Raw genomic sequence first — 17,444 nt, 5'->3', positions numbered from 1 at the left:
CTACGGATAATTAATTTTTTATTTCCAGTATTAGAATTACCAATCGACATATATTTAATGGTAACGTTACACTTAGAATTAAATATATCTGCAACTAGCCTAAACTATTAAACTATGTTTAATTATACTGGTAAAGAGTATTAGATCATTGAAGAGTTCGAATAGTATGTACAGCTGTGATGGAAATTTAATGCACGTATTGGACGTAAGGCTTCGCTTCGTTTATATTTTGCGAATGATACAATGTATAGGCGAAACTCAATTTGACGTAAACTTTGTAATTCACTTTATTGTTCAGTAAAATCAAAAGTTTGTTAAAACACTCGTACGTGGTTCAACACCTCGCGCGATGGACATCAACCATAAAAATTCTCGCAATATCATACAATTACATACAATTAATGAAACCGAAACTAGACAGTTAGAATTTACCATAATAACTATTGACTGACGTCCACTTTGATCGACTATATATCACAGTAAAAGTGAATTTCAGATCCTAGTTAAAAATTAGTATCATCCATATATGACCGTCGCTGTACTGAACGTGTTAACCAGTTTCTTTTGCGGTGAGCTTTCGAACACGCAACGGCAATCCTCCTAATGACGTGGTGGTGAATCCTTTTGTATCTAGAACCAAAGGTATAGGTGTGTCCTCGCAAGGTAACACCTCGTACTTGCTCAGCAATTGGACCAATCCAAGCTTCGATTGCATAAGACCCAATCGCATTCCTGAAACATAGTAGTTATTTAATATTGCGCCAGAGCACTGGTAGAAAATATTAGAAACACGATCGATATCGAGTTCGTTAGTTTCGTTGATGACTGAACGCCAATCGACAACTTTCAGCAGCACGATAATGCCAATAGCGCAACTCGTAGACCGTGGATCTTTACGCAAAATAAAAATGTTCTATCACGGTTACAACAAGCAGGACTTAAATGAACCTTTACTTTCATTCTTAAGATATTTAATAATTTGTAAATAATCGACCAGCGTTGTTAGATTTATCCTCTGCATTTACTGTTTCGATTTCGAATCGTTCGGTCGTAAATGCATAAAATCGCCAGTCTAGGAATAAGTTACTGACCGATACATATGCGCGGTCCGTCGCCGAAAGGGAAGTAAGTGAAAGGTGTCCTCTTCTGTTTGTTCTCTTCGTTGAATCTCGTCGGATCGTATTTTTCTGGATCTGGGAAGTATTCTGGATCGGTATGCAACCCCAACATAGAAATGTAGACCGGCGTGCCTTTCTTCAGCACCAAATCAGAATTCGGGACCTTATAGTCGGCACCTGCTACCCGATCCAGAAATGCCAATGGTGGATACTTGCGCATGGTTTCGGAGACAACCATATCGAGATATGGTAATGTCATGACCTGTAAGAAATACATGTTTTAGTGGTATTATTATACAGTGGTAGAGGAAATGTTCTTATTGAAATGCTCAATTATTTATCATTTTATTCAGGGACGGAATTACGAATATTTAGAAATGTTTTATGTCATAATCTGCAAGAAATACATGTTTCATTTGCTTATGCGCGATGTATAAAGAAAGCCGTATACAAATAACAGAGTCCACTATACAATGGTTCATTCAGGGACGGGATTACAAAAATTTAGGAAGCCCTTCGAATTCTATTCCACTCAATTTAGGAAAAACCGTAGAACACGTATTTTAATGAATTATTATAGATTCAATGTAGCATTAAACTTTAAAAACTATTCGGAAAGAAGTAGGAGCCATTCGGTACCATTTCGATGAGCTCGAAAAGTTTCAGAAACCTGGTGGTATTCCATCACTGATACCATCGACCACTACCGTGGAACATGAAATGTCATTTAATGTTTAACCTTTTAGGCATGACGCGCCACTATAGTGGCTTTCGCGGATGTCATCTCTCTGGACGACGCGCCACTATAGTGGCTTGCTCTAGTAGCTCACTCGCTCATCGTGTGAACCAAATAATCGTCTTCATATGCATTGTTTCACACTTATTTTGTCTTCACATCGATTTACAACAGTCTACAGGGTGTCACAAAAATGTCTCGCAATCCGGAAATGGCGGGTTCCTCGGATCATTCGAAGCAACTTCTTCCTTTACAAAAATGTTCTCCGAGGCACCGTTAACGAGTTATCAACGAAAAACCGTGACCAATAAGAATCGAGTACGGCTGACGCGAGGCGGCCCAGCCAACCTGCGCGCGAAGCCCAGTTCCGCTCATTGGCTCGATCGCCTCGCGCCAGCCGAGCTCGCCTCTCATTGGTCACTGTTTTTCGTTAATAACTCGTTAACGGTGCCTCGGAGAACATTTTTGTAAAGGAAAAATTTGCTTCGAATGGCCTGAGGAACCCGCCACTTTCGGATTGCGAGACATTTTTGGGACACCCTGTATATACAGACAGAATATACAGTATCAGGCTCTGTATAGTACATATCAGACTCTGCCGTACCTAAAAGGTTAATCAATTTCTTTTTATATTATTTGTGCGGAGGACTGAAACTTTCTTGCGCAAAGTACACGTCGTCCACCAGTTAGACGACATTTGTGTCTAAGAAGTGTGAATACATGTGTAGTGATGTAAGTAATTTCAAGTAAAATACAAAGTTCGTCGCTGCTCTCTAAGTTATGTTACTTTTTTGAATGAATTCAATAGTATATTTTGAAGTTTTTCATAGATACCATGTCGTATGTGATTTTTCCATCGTTCTCCTGAAGTGCTTCGAGGATCTCCTTTCTCAGAGTCTTTTGTATATCCATATTTACAGCAACCTCGTACAAAGTGAAGGACATGGTGGTGGATGAAGTTTCGAAACCAGCGGTAAAGAAACCAGCAGCTTGCGACACTAAATCGTCACCGCTGAATTCTGCCACACAAATCAAACGGGAATTACTATATCGTTGATGGAGAGTTCGTGGCAAGCATTGAAAATAGCAATTCTCGTTTCTTATTAATCAGTCTATTTGAACATATACATATGAGCCGTTTATTTCGAAAGTGGCATAAGTCACTTTACCGTAATGAAAAGTGGTGATTTTTTAATGTTTATACGAAATCATTTATACCGAGGAAAATATCAGTATCCTGAGATATCAAATACAAGTAAATCTTCTCGAAAGTTAGCATCCATATTTTGAAACGTGTTAAAACGCAAACCCTTAAATATATCGACTTAAAAACAAAGTGACTTATGCCACTTTCAAAATAAACGGCTCATATATCGGCAGTATGTTCTAACGTTAACTCTGAAACATTATATAACAAAAGTCCATGAATGTTTCGTTAAGAATTTATGATAAACATACAAAATATGATTTAAACGCTGTTAAATATACCTATATCTTCATTTAAAAGTGATGCCCGCCTTTGTTGACACAAATTTGACGTCGACGAGATGTTGAATTAATTATTTGCGATTTGACTGCAGGCGACGTTGATTTTTTTTTAATTAATTTGTCTCTTGTACAGTGGATTCATCGTATCTTTCACATTTCTTATTTTTGTCATAATATCTCAACAAAACATTTATGGACATTTTGTTATATATAATAACATTTCAGTATTATGTTTACTAATATAGCACACTCCCGAAGCATGTACAGAAAAATACGGGACATCCTGTATATATCGTTTAATTCTAAACCTATCGTGTCGGTGAAATTGACCGGTTTCATATCTGTTATGTTGACGTTGATGGAATTATAGAGACACTTTCGAGGAAAATAATTCAATGAATTTGTTAAGCCAAGCGTAGATTATAAATAAATGTGGAGAAAAGTTTAAATAAATTCAGTTTTGTTAAGCACTTTCGTAAAGCATCACGCGTCGGTCACCATTAGTTCTCGGACGGTTTAAACATTACTTATTAAAATGATTAAAAATAGAAAGCGTTTCATTCCCATTTCTTGCGTTCGATCGACAAAATTTTAACTTTGCATTAAGATTCGTGGCCTATCCACACGATATGCAATACCTATTCCGTGCTAATTGAAATCCGCGGAAATATAATCGCATAACTGTCTGTATTTGCAGAATCGACAACTCTTTCGCAATGTCTATAGCCCGAAAAACTGGTGAAATGCTGAAGAAATAACTTACGAAATCCCCCAAGATCGCCTTCGGCCTCGTATTTCTGCCTCAGTTCGATCAGAAGATCGATCAGATCGTGTCTCTTTTCTCCTGACTTAATTCGTTCATCGATCACGTCCCAGAAAACGGTTCGCAAAAATTTGCTAGTCTCCTTGCCGAAGAATTTGGCGCCGGTGATTTTGGTAAAGGCCGGCAGAAAGAATATGATGAGGAACTCCATCCCGCGAAATACGGTAGACTTGAACATTTCCCTGCCCTGTTCCCGGAACGGTGCTTTGGGATCGTTCAACGAATTCACCCGCAGGCCAAAAGAAGTACTAGCGATCATGTCCGTGGTAACGTTCGCGCAAAGATCTTTCATTTCTATGATCTTTCCGGCTCCTGAAACAGAGACATTTTTGCGAATGAAGATGACTGATGTTAATCCAGCCGTAATACATTTCAATTGAAATCCAATCCAATAGTAAAAATGAATACACTAAACTGAAAATTAAACTAAGACTAAATGAAACTGAAACCAAGAGAAAATTAAAATTTAACGATAGCAAAACATTATAACACTGAACGCAAATCTAACCTGGAATTAATCGAGGGTAAAACTAAGACTAAAAGCAAACTAAACTACGACCGTAATGAAAATTGTAATACTGATACATAGCGTTATTTATCACTGCTTCATGAAATCATTTTACTTTAGCCCCTTCCACTGAATTTCTTTTAATTCCAGCGACCGTTACTTTCAATGAACTGGGACGTAAAATTTTGAGTATGGTTAGTTTTAGCAACGCTTTGGAATTGTTATTTGTGCGCGAAGGGTTACAGCGACAGCGTTGACCTGAAATGAAATCTTTTAACGAGCAATAGAAGAAACGAATGTCCATCGAATATGATAGAGACCAAAGATTTAAAAACTTTAACTTAATACAATAATTTCTCCCTAATTCGCGCTCAAATTGCGCACGAAAATAGACAATTTGGGAAGAGGATATACGATTATTTAAACCTTGCGGCTCGTTTTTATAGTCACCGATAGTCAATACCTATAAAAACGAAACACAGGGTTCGAATAATCGTATCTCTTCCCAAACTGTCCATTTTTGTGCGCAACCTGAGCGCGAATTAGGGAGAAATGTACCGTAGTATAAACTGTTTGTGCAATTTAATTTAATGTTGCAACCAAATGGGACAATTCCTTCAAAAATGTTCTGTGTTGACAATTTGATCTACATATTGGACGTAACGTTTCACTTCGTCCATCTTGCGTGTAATACAAAGTACAAATGAAACTCAATTGACGTAAACTTTGTGGTCTACTTTATTTTTAAGTGACATCAAAGTTATTTCATTAATGAAGCTGGAACAAAATTATTATTAGTTCGACTGTTTTGCATTCTAAATATCCTCGTAACATCCCGTTCGTTCGAATATATCACCATAAATATGACGTGTATAATAAATAAATTGGCGTGTTAACCACTTTCTTCACAAAAATGGACAATTTGGGAAGAGGAGATACGATTATTCGAGCATTGCGTCTCGTTTTCACAGTTCTTGACGATCGGTAACTATAAAAACGAGCCACAAGGCTCGAATAATCGTATCTCCTCTTCCCAAATTGTCCATTTTTCTGATCAATCTAAGCGCGAATTAGGGAGAAATTACTGTATATCGGATCTGCACTCTTGCAAATTCTGTATCGCACTATGATGTTTTTTTTTCTCTACCCCATAATTGTCTTCGAAAGCTTCGCTATTTTGGCTGTTAAGGACGATTAAATATCTCAACGAAATGTTTAATTAAATTTAGATATACTCGAATTCATTATTTGCCTTGTAAGTGACGATAAGTGACGGTCACATGCGATCAAAGATTTCACAAGCGAACATAAATTGTGGCCGTTTATAAGATTTATGTCTTCATCCAACTGAACGATCTTCGACTGTATCATTGACGAAGTTCTTATACATGATCTGCGATCGTTAACAAATTAATTCTGAAAATTCTACTAGTGGAAAACGTTTTTTATGAGCAGTACGTACGCACCCAAATTTGAATTTTCGAGAAACTGGTCGAGATCATCTGCAACTTGGAGCATCGATTCGAACAATTTCTTCAGCCTTCCAGAAGTGAACAACGGCGACAACTTCGACCTGATGATCTTCCAGCCTGGATTTTTCATCGAGAAGACGTTCGTGTATCCAAGTCGATCACTCACATCGGGCGATATGTGTCTATCGGAGAATACGTGAAAGTCCTTCACCAATACATGCTTTATTACTTCAGGGTCTCGTATGAGGAAGAACGGTTTATCGAGAACATAGAATCCCATATAACGTAACCCCTTGGATCGGTCGTGCAGGTCCTTCAGGAATTCCGCGGGCGATTTTTTGAACAGCAAACAGTCCGTGAAATTTCCCAAGAACGGCGTGGGAGGAATTTCCATGATGCCTTTTTTCGCCCAGTATTTGAACTTTCGTGTGGCATATATGTATGCGGCGAAGATGAGGGATGCGCAGATGAGGATACCATCCAGGCACCAATGAGGCGTGAGAAGCGTCATTTTGGAGAAGTCTAAAAAATGGAGAGGCGAACGATAACTGTTTCAGCATTTATACGTACGGCGTCGATGCTGTTGCAAATTCCATGTGCTAGCAGCGTGTTTGATAAAATTAAGTCTACGTTGCTTCGGCGTAACATCGATTATTTTGTTATATATGTTGCAAACTGTTTTCTAGAAAGCTATAATATCATTATAGTTTTTTGCTATGGTATTATAACTATATAATAATAGTATTATTATTATTATATATTATTTTATAATATATTATACATTATATTATATATTATTTTTATTATTATTATATATAATAATAGTTATAATAACTACTATAATACCATAGTTTTCTAGAAAACTAAAGATATTTAAACTGTATATATATATAATACCTAATAATAAAATATATAACTATATTAGATCTTCAAATCGTTTGAATTAATTGCGATATATTTTGATTTTCCTTGAATAGCTTCTATCGAACTCGATATACGTAATCAAACATAATGATGTGGGTAAGTTCTCGAGATACACACCTAAGAAGCGTCCTCTTCTATCGTACAGATGGCCAAGAATTTGAATGAATGTTGGGATTACATGCCCACGAGTATATTTATACCCCCTCTTAATAGCAGACCGTTTTATGCTATGTCATCGGTGTGTAATTAAAAATCTCATATCACATGCATACGTAATCTTCATTTTTTCTACTATGGAGGTGGAAGTAGACAGAAAATACATAGACAGAAAAACCAAAAAGAGAGCGAGAGAAAGAAAAATGGTCAAGTGTTTGTATCGGCCATGTTTGCTGCAGTCATCAACTCTGTAAAAAATCCAGTTTATTTGTCAAGATATATCACGTTTCTGCGATAATACATTTTTATACGAACTTTCATGTCGACGTTACAGTTCACACGAGACCTGCTCAAGTTACGAAAGGCGATTGCTATGAAACTTATGTAAGCGGCAGCGCTTATTGTCAGATAAATATTCGACGCATGTTTCTTTTATCGGTGATCATCGTCTGTATCGAGAGGATGATAACGGCTCTCAAAGCTGAGAGTCGGAAAGATATTCTTCCTGATTCGTTGGAAACTAGGGTTTAGGACAGGAAACATTTATTTTATATTACTTTTCTTATCGTAACAGGTATATGTACTTCAGATTAACCTATTGTTAAGATATAATTATATTGATATATATTAATATTATTAATATATAATATATTAATAATATAATAATGTAATATAATATTAATAATATAACCTAGTATATATTACAAATATATTGTTAATCATTAATATATTATTATTAATATATTATGTACTAATATATTAATAATATACTATTATATACTATACTATACTATACTATTATATACTAATATACATATATTAATATATTATAATAATAATTAATAATATTAATATATTAATGATTAACAATATATTTCAATATATATTATACTTAATCGAAATTAAGTTTGAAGTTCATATATCTTAATATAATTATATATATATTAATATATTATAATAATAATTAATAATATTAGTTAGAGCTATAAGAGAGTTATAAGAGCTTCTTATTATCGAAGCTTTCACTTAAATTGGTTCCAATCGTGATTTCCATGCTTACATGAATTAATAACCTTAGATCTCCTTCGTATCTGACTTTGTGTTTTGCAACTGAGAGGAACTTTCTCTGAAATCGATATTTGTAATGAAACTGCGTAACGAAAACAATGATTCCTGGATCTATTTTCAAGGATAGGTTTTTTTTTGAAAGATGCAAAATATTTTCAAAATAAATAGATCTGAAAATGTTAATTTCATTGTTGGATGTTAAATCTACTAACCCGTTAAAGTTCACCTAGATATAATAGTAATACTATAAATTAACTGAATTCGATGAATGTACAAATTATGGTAACACCAAACCTGAACTCTCAAAACGTTCTAACTTGTTACATACTTCATACCGCGTACTTCATAGTCTTCATGGCGTATTCCATTGGATAACATAATATCGCAAAGTGCAGTCTATTCAAATTTCACACATCCAATCCACCTTTTATTCATTATACAAAATGACTTATTACAACTGTACGACTATACAGTATTTCATACACATGAATATGAAACTTGAAAATTTATTGTTGTACAAATTTTAGAAAAATAATGTATAACAATTACGTACAGCTTAACGTGTTACATAAAGAGCAGGGTTTAATAGTAGTTAAATCCTTTGTTAAGTACCTACATGCGATCGAGGTGATTAACCAGCTTCTGTGCTGATCTTTCGTACATTTAAGTATAATCCTCCTAGTGCCGTGGTGGTGAGTCCTCTCGGGTCGATAACCACGGGTATAGGTGTTTTGTCGCAAGGTGTTACCTCATACTTGCTCAGCATCTTCATCAACCCAAGCTTCGATTGCATAAGACCCAATCGCATTCCTGAAACATATATATATATATAGTAGTTATTTAATATTATATATATATATATATATATATATATATATATATATATATAGTAGTTATTTAATACTGCACCGGAGCACTGGTAGAAAATATTAGAAACACGATCGATATCGAGTTCGTCAGTTTCGTTGGTGACTGAACGCCAATCGACAACTTTCAGCAGCACGATAATGCCAATAGCGCAACTCGTAGACCGTGGATCTTTACGCAAAATAAAAATGTTCTATCACGGTTACAACAAGCAGGAGTGAAATGAACCTTTACTTTCATTCTTAAGATATTTAATAATTTGTAAATAATCGACCAGCGTTGTTAGATTTATCCTCTGCATTTACTGTTTCGATTTCGAATCGTTCGGTCGTAAATGCGTAAAATCGGCAGTCTAGGAATAAGTTACTGACCGATACACATGATTATTGATTATCGATTGTCATTAGAACGAAATGTTGGTAGAAAATACAACGGATTCAATCAATATTGAATTCCGTTTATTTCGTTGCTGGGCAAATGGCAATTGACAAGTCTCAACGGCATCGTAGTATTATAAGTAGCAGTATAATAAGTTGCATACTAACCGATACAGATGTGCGGTCCCTCGCCGAAAGGGAAATAAGTGAAACCTGGCCTCTTCTGTTTGTTCTCGTCTGTGAATCTCAGGGGATCGTATTTTTCTGGATCAGGGAAGTATTCCGAATCGTAATGCATCCCTATCATAGAAATGTAGACCGGCGTGCCTTTTTCCAGCACTAAGTCAGAATTCGGGACCTTGTAATCGGCGCCTGCGACTCGATCCAAGAATCCCAGCGGTGGATACTTGCGCAGAGTTTCGGAGACAACCATATCCAGATATGGTAGCGTCATGATCTGTAAAGAACGCATGTATTATTTACTAATATTAACCTTAATAATTTATTATTATTATATATAATTTATATATTATTATTATTATTATATTATTATTATTGTTATCATATTATATTATATTATTATATATATATTTCATTTATATATATAATAATGTAATATAATATAATATATATAATATAAATAAAAATATATATATAATTTATTATTATTTATTACTAATATTAACCTTATAAATTTACTTATTAATATTAACCTCTTAATAATAATGAGAAGTAACCAAATTTATATAATATCGCATAAATAATACACTTTCTTATCATTATATTTGGAGTTACAAAAACATAGAAATCACTGCGTACTTCAGCTCTTTTTTTTCATGTTTTAGTAAATTATTATTAAGTAGTAGTATTTATAGTATTTATTAGTAGCATTATTAAGTAGTCTTCATGAAGTTACAAATTAAGTTTGATAAAAGTTAGTACAGAAGAAAAAGTAAGAAATGGAAGAACAATATTATTATTAAGCTTACATTTTCAGTAAGAAACGTAATTAATGACTGAGGTGGTAATGGAAGATTTTCTAAAATTCTTCGATAGCATTTAACTCGATGGAAAATATTGACGCACTCCTCCTTCAAATGTTTTCTAGCTTTTATACGCATAACTGCATCTATCATCAATAACTAGATAACGTTCGAAAACCTATAAGTATTAATTTTATGTAAAGAAATCCGCTTTGAGATATGTTCTCATAAATGATGTGCAAAACACTTGCAGTTTACATATTTTTTAAAAACACATGCACTTGCCTAAACGTCCGCATATTAATTATTCTTGCTATTTAGTTATTATCATTCTATTAATTAGCACATAGTTACGTAAATTTTATTTTACATACCATCTGATACGTAATTTTTCCACCGGTCTTATCGAGTGCCTCGAGAATCTCTTTCCTCAACGTTTTCTGGACCTCTGTATTCAATGCCAGTTCGTAGAGGGTGAAAGACATGGTGGTGGATGATGTTTCAAAACCGCCGCTGAAGAAAACAGCCGCCTGCGCCACTAAATCGTCGCCGCTGAATTCTGTAATGCGAATCAATCGAAATTATATACTATATATTTGTGCTCAATTATATATTATTTTATATATTATTATATATATTATTATATTATATTATTATTATATATATTATATATATTATTATATTATTATTATATATATTATATATATTATTTTATATATTATTTATTATATATATTATATATATTATTTTATATATTATTTATTATATATATATGTGCTCAATAATGTAACAGTCTTTTTAAAAGAATTCCAGAATATCGACGTATTGATCGGAACTTGTTAAAATGATTAGATGAAATATACAGGGTATCCTAAAATTATGGTACTTCCGGGAAATGAGGGGTTCCTGAGATTATTTGAAGTAACTTTTTCCTTAGCGAAAATGCGATCCGTGGCTTCGTTTACGAGTTATTAACGAAAATCAGTGACCAATGAGAAGTGAGGATAGCTGGCGCGAGGCGGCCGAGTCAGTGAATGGTAATGGGCTTCGTCCGCCCATTGGCTCGGCCGCTTCACGCCAATCGTGCTCGCCTCTTATTGGCCACTGTTTTTCGCTAATAACTCGTGAACAAAACCACGGATCGCATTTTCGCTAAGGAAAAAGTTACTTCAAACGACCTCGGGAATCCTCCATTTCCCGAAAATACTATAAGTTTGGGACACTCTGTATTTCTATTTCAACCCCGTTTCTCACCAACGATCGACGGAATCTTTATTCCGTTCATATCGCAAGATAACGAAAATTTGCAGAAACCAAAAATTAGTAAAACGTTGACGAAACAACTTACTAAATCCAACGAGATCGCTATCGTCCTCGTGTTGCTGCTTCAGTTCGATCAGAAGGTCGATGAGGTCGTTTCGTTTCTCGCCCGACTGAATTCGTTGATTGATGACGTCCCAGAAAACGGTCCGCAAAAATTTGCTGCTCTCCTTGCCGAAGAATTTGGCGCCGGTGTATTTGGTTAAATACGGCATGAAGAATATGATGAGGAACTCCATGCCACGGAAAAAGTCGTAGTCGAAGATCTTTCGTCCAAACTCCCGGAACGGTGCTTTGGGATCGTTCAATGAATTCACTCGTAAGCCGAAAGCGGTGCTACCAACCATGTCCGTGGTAATGTTCGCGCAAAAATTTTTCATTTCCATCACCTTTCCGTTAGCTGAAACAGATGCACATGTTATCACTGGTTCGTCCAGTTGTGGTTGTTACTAACAAATGAGCCGTTTATTTTGAAAGTGGCATAAGTCACTTTGTTTTGAAGTCGATATATTATTTAAGGGTTTGCGTTTTAACAGGTTTAAAAATATGGATGCTAACTTTCGAGAAGATTTACTTGTATTTGTTATCTCAGGATACTGATATTTTCCTCGGTACAAATAATTTCGTATAAACATTAAAAAATCACCACTTTTCATTACGGTAAAGTGACTTATGCCACTTTCAAAATAAACGGCTCAAATATAACGCAAAGCTCTAAAACAATTAAAAGCCTTTTTGTGAATCTAGTTAAATTGCATTACTTTATGGAATCATTATGCTTGACCTCTATGAACGACCTCGAAAATGCTTCAATACCGGAATCCAGAAATTTGAGAAAATTGTTTCCCATTCTGGTAATTTATCTCAGGAACCCCTCATTTCTAAATTACGCATCTAATTGAAAAGTATTACATATGAAACTTATGAGTTTTAAGGGGAGGAGGAAATGATGACGTAATCACTTTTTCGTAAATAGTGTAGTTTTCGAAATTTCAAGATCAACTTCCTTTTCTTTTTGTAGATTGAAAGAATATTAAATTACAAATAATTGAACAAATATTAAACGTAAAAATATTGTTAAATATTATATATAAACGTTATATAAATATTATAACATTATATTATTATATAATATTATATTAATTATAATATTACATTAATTATATAATTATATAAATATTATATATAAATGTTAAATATTGTTAAATATTGTAAGGTCGCGTAAAAAATGATACATCAAAGTCAGTGTCACATTAAAACAGTCAACATCTATACGATTATTACTTTACAATGTTTATACTTAAGTATCTCGTAAACTACTAATTTTTTGACATGCGAGGTCTAATATCTTTTTGTTCGGAACGATGGACCGAACCGATAAGTGTGTTTAATATTTTGTAATTCCGTTTAAAAGAACAGAATTGACCTTCGCTTAACCTGTAAGCGTGCGCTTACACAAAAATGAATTATGTCATCTCGTAAACCCCTCGAAACCATTTAATTTCTGTGGGAAAAGAATAGCTTAAAATCGAACACCCTGTATATGATATTTATTGTGTATCCGAGGCAGACAATACACAATCAGGAAAAGCGAATGAGATGTCTAAACATGCATCCCCCCGATCCCATTTTGGAATTTCGTGTACCCGAATGTTTGCGGCACTCAATATGGCTTCGAGTACCCGAAAGTTTCGAGTCTCGGCCCGACCCGGTTATTTTTTTATGGCAAACCCGACATTTCGAATACCCGCACACCCCTTCGTACTGACCCAAATTCGATTTGTCAAGAAACACATCCATATCATCGGTGACGACGAGCATCAAATCGAACATTTTCTTCAGCTTTCCGGACGTGAAGATCGGCGACAATTTCGACCTGAGCACCTTCCAGCCTGGATTTTTCATCATGAAGACGTTCGCGTATCCGAGTCGGTCGGTCACATCTGGCGAAGCGTATCTGTCATTGAACACGTTGAAGTCCTTCACCAGCACATGCTTCACAAGTTCGGGATCCCGTATAAGGAAGAACGGTTTATCGAACACATAGAATCCCATGTAAGGTAATCCCTTGGACCGATCGTACAGTTGCTTCACGAAATCTGAAGGTGATTTTTTCAGTCGAAAACACTCCGAGAAGTTTCCGATGAATGGGGTCGGCTTGATCTCCATGATGCCTTTCTTTGCCCAGTATTTAAATTTCCTTGTCGCGTACATGTACATAGCGACGATAAGGGATGCAAAGATTATGATGCCGTCCAGGCCCCAATGAAGCGTGAGAAGTGCCATTTTTGGATAATTCTGAAAAATCGAAATAATCGCCATGTGAGGTTATAAAGTTTCTCTTCAAATCTCGGCAAAATAATACACGAATTCATTGAAAATATTGGGTTGGCAACTAAGTAATTGCCGATTTCAGTTAAAGATGTCTCTCACTCCCGTTTTTATGATATCCGTAAATGTTATATTATAAAATTATTATTATTATGTTATTTTTTATTATCCGTGAATGTTAGCAACTGGACAAATTGAATGCAGCGGTCAAGGAATAGCGGCCAGAATTGGCCAATCGTAAAGGTGTCATTTTCCAGCAGGACAATGCTAGGCCGCACACGTCTTTTCCACTCGGCAAAAATTGATGGATATTGTTTGGGAATTGATGTTACACCCACCATATAGTCCTGATCTCGCGCCATCGGATTACCACTTATTTCGATCCCTGGACAACTCCCTTCGTGGTAAAACTTTGAACGATGATGACGCTGTAAAATCTCACTTAACTCAGTTTTTGGCTGAAAAGGATCAGACTTTCTACGAGCGTGGAATTTTCAAGTTGTCTGAGAGATGGCAAAAGGTCATCGAACAAAATGGAAAATACATTGCAGATTAAACTTCATTCCAAGTAAAACAAAATTTTTTATTTCATTGAACAAATCGGCAATTACTTAGCTGCCAAGCCAATATTTTGTATTATATTATATGAAATTCTTTGGTGAGATACTTTAATAAAAGTATCAATTTTCGTCGGTCCCAAAGAAGTTTCAACGATTATTAGGCTGCAGATTTGATGGCTTTAAGGGAAGCATTATTTCTTTAAATTACGAGACAGATTAGGAGAATCGACTTATATCGATTAGATCAACTTAAATTTCTGAAAGTTGTTTACCCATCAAGTGCTAAACTCGAATTTGGCTGGCGATGCATAGTGGGCGAAATGACCGACTTAGATAAACAAACATGAAAAAGCTGACTATCTCAAACCGTCATAAAATGATCGCTAATCGTTTATATAGGTTCTACATGACTCGGAAACACTAAAATTTTACTCCACAATTTCTTTATTAGGGCAGTATTCTTAATATAGAGTAAGATGTACAGTGACTCTCGTTAATATTCAGACACTTTTCAAAACGCAATAAGTTTTTTGAGAACTGGACTAAACGACTTAGATTTTCTTTTAGATTTTCTTTTTATTTCAAATAGAAAGGAATTCCGTTGTGCTTTCAATTGTTTTTGCCTTCGATCATTTTAGTAGCATCCGCGACAGGGAATTGTGCAGTTTTGGACAAGATTAGTAGTCATATACCAGGTAAATAAATATTTCGCAGCCACTATCTCCTGGTCAAAATGGAAAATACATTGCAGATTAAACTTCATTCCAAGTAAAAATAAATATTTTATATTTCATTGAACAAATCGGCAATTACTTAGTTTGTCAACCCAATAGAATATCAGTTTGCTTTTCAAACGGTGTGTTCTTCAAAGTCGACCACAACTTCAATCATTTTTCCCTAATTCGCGCTCAGATTGCGCACAGAAATGGACAATTTGGGAAGAGGAGGTGCGATTATTCGAGTTTTGCGTCTCGTTCCTATAGTTCTTGACAATCGGTTACTATAAAAACGAGCCGCTACGCTCGAATGGTCGTACCTTTTTGTGCGCAATTTGAGTGCAAATTAGGGAGAAATTGCTGTACTCGAAGATTCATACGGGGCCCAGCAGATCCTCGGTTATCCGACTATCCTGTCCTATCTCTCCGTTATCTGAACTGCAGAATGATATTTAACCATGTCACGCACTATCAACCTGCACGCGGCCTGCTCTCCACACAATCACATTTTCGAATATACGCGTTGTCAGTTCGTTCTCATTCCGCTTGCTCCTTGAAAACCAGTTTCCTTTTACAACTTTCGCTTCCGTTCGTAACTAGACTTTCCCAAAATTGGCGACTTCTCGCACAGTGAATTGATTAACATTGATGTAGTAGTGCTCGGCAGACCTGAAGTTTTGCATTATATCCGATTTTTCTTCACACCTGTGAAGTATTTTCGATCGTCGCTTAAGACTATGCTCGTCAGAAAATACAAAATTAGCATAACAATGGCGACGAGTATGTTCGGAAATTCGTTTTCGTGGAGCGAACGAGTGCGTCTAACTTTTATAACTTTTTAAACGAAGAACGGTATATGTCTTGATAAACGTCTGTTATGTTGGCGACACTAGATTATTATGTAAAGCATTGCTTCGGGGAATTTTCGCTCTCTTCTCGTAAAAGTGTTGCAGCCGGTGAAAAAATGAACAAAAAGATCCTGTCGGAGCACTTATTTGTGCGAATGCAATGAGAGGTTACTGCTAAAGAAATTTGACGAGTAATTTATTTACAGAGCAAAGACAAACGATGGATACTATGTTCAAGTTATCGAGAATTGAACTATGATTGACTAAGTGTTCAAATAATGAAATGTATGCTATTGTTAAACCTCGTTAAATGCCATTATTTGTTTCTATAAAATCGTAAACCCAAGTTCGATGAACATGATTCTTTCGATTATTTTGTTTCTACGAGACATAGAATTGTTAATACTATTTACATGCTAAAAGATCTTAGTGTAAAAACCTTAGGGGTTTGAAAGGAATTAGTGTGGTTATCGCGTACTTACGATTTGTAACACTCTTCGATTATTAACACAGAAAGAAATCTACAGAACTCGGCGATATGCAGAGAAAGGCCGTCGCATGACCGCGTTTCTTTAGCAACACATCAACAATATCAGGAAAACGCACCGCACTCTTAATTATAACCGCGTTTGCTATATCTATCGCGATCCCCACTTCCAAGCGCTCTTATGCTACGTTACTGTTGTAGCAATGAAATAGCGGCTGAAATGAAATATTTCATGCTCCACCTACATTATAGTTAAATACCAGATTTAGTAATTACTGTAGCAATACTGCGCCACGACTTTTTACGAACCTTGGAAATGATAGCAGTAAAAAAGAGTTGCATCCATTCCAGTTTAGATAGCATTCATTTTTCAAGCTATTATTTAATCATTACTACTGTTGAGTGAGTACTACATCATTTTTCTATGTCTGAACGCAAATAAGATGACTAGACGTAATTTGCAACTTTTATTCTTATTACAATTCTATTTACTTTCTTTACATTCTTTCTTACATTTTTTTTTTGTGCAATATGTTGCATTTCAGAAGGTCCTCAAAAAAAATATATATATATGGAAATATAAATATAATATAAATAATAATATAATTATAATATAAATATATATATATATAAATATAATATAAATAATAATATAATAATAA

At 35.1% G+C, this 17,444-nt stretch overlaps 2 protein-coding genes across 2 annotated transcripts; both read right to left on the bottom strand.

The window, feature by feature from the left end:
* Nucleotides 1–269: 269 nt before the first annotated feature.
* LOC117227343 (cytochrome P450 6k1) lies at nt 270–7,288 on the bottom strand. Its single transcript, XM_033482482.2, has 6 exons — nt 7,187–7,288; nt 6,140–6,667; nt 4,106–4,477; nt 2,689–2,873; nt 1,092–1,380; nt 270–732 (listed from the first exon to the last, which is right to left on the bottom strand). Exons 2-6 carry the CDS (start codon nt 6,654–6,656, stop codon nt 551–553), a joined length of 1,545 nt encoding a protein of 514 aa, XP_033338373.2. The 5' UTR covers nt 6,657–6,667; nt 7,187–7,288; the 3' UTR covers nt 270–550.
* A 1,404-nt stretch (nt 7,289–8,692) lies between these two features.
* On the bottom strand, nt 8,693–16,936 carry CYP6AQ1 (cytochrome P450 6AQ1). Its single transcript, XM_076527433.1, has 6 exons — nt 16,778–16,936; nt 13,610–14,138; nt 11,869–12,240; nt 10,895–11,079; nt 9,706–9,994; nt 8,693–9,103 (listed from the first exon to the last, which is right to left on the bottom strand). Exons 2-6 carry the CDS (start codon nt 14,124–14,126, stop codon nt 8,925–8,927), a joined length of 1,542 nt encoding a protein of 513 aa, XP_076383548.1. The 5' UTR covers nt 14,127–14,138; nt 16,778–16,936; the 3' UTR covers nt 8,693–8,924.
* Between the last annotated feature and the right edge of the window lie 508 nt (nt 16,937–17,444).

This window comes from Megalopta genalis, unplaced genomic scaffold, assembly GCF_051020955.1.
Source record: "Megalopta genalis isolate 19385.01 unplaced genomic scaffold, iyMegGena1_principal scaffold0020, whole genome shotgun sequence".
NCBI lineage: Eukaryota > Metazoa > Arthropoda > Insecta > Hymenoptera > Halictidae > Megalopta > Megalopta genalis.
This window is presented reverse-complemented; position numbering and strand designations above follow the sequence as displayed.

What these genes read in the sequence shown, in the direction of transcription:
- LOC117227343 (XM_033482482.2), bottom strand. Translation starts at nt 6,656, where the DNA reads ATGACGCTTCTCACGCCTCATTGGTGCCTGGATGGTATCCTCATCTGC. An exon ending in AGGCGATCTTGGGGGATTTC is followed by an intron (nt 2,874 to 4,105) that starts GTAAGTTATTTC and finishes TTTGTGTGGCAG; the next exon opens with AATTCAGCGGTGACGATTTA. An exon ending in CGGACCGCGCATATGTATCG is followed by an intron (nt 733 to 1,091) that starts GTCAGTAACTTA and finishes ACTATGTTTCAG; the next exon opens with GAATGCGATTGGGTCTTATG.
- CYP6AQ1 (XM_076527433.1), bottom strand. Translation starts at nt 14,126, where the DNA reads ATGGCACTTCTCACGCTTCATTGGGGCCTGGACGGCATCATAATCTTT. An exon ending in TAGCGATCTCGTTGGATTTA is followed by an intron (nt 11,080 to 11,868) that starts GTAAGTTGTTTC and finishes TTCGCATTACAG; the next exon opens with AATTCAGCGGCGACGATTTA. An exon ending in GAAAAATTACGTATCAGATG is followed by an intron (nt 9,995 to 10,894) that starts GTATGTAAAATA and finishes CGTTCTTTACAG; the next exon opens with ATCATGACGCTACCATATCT.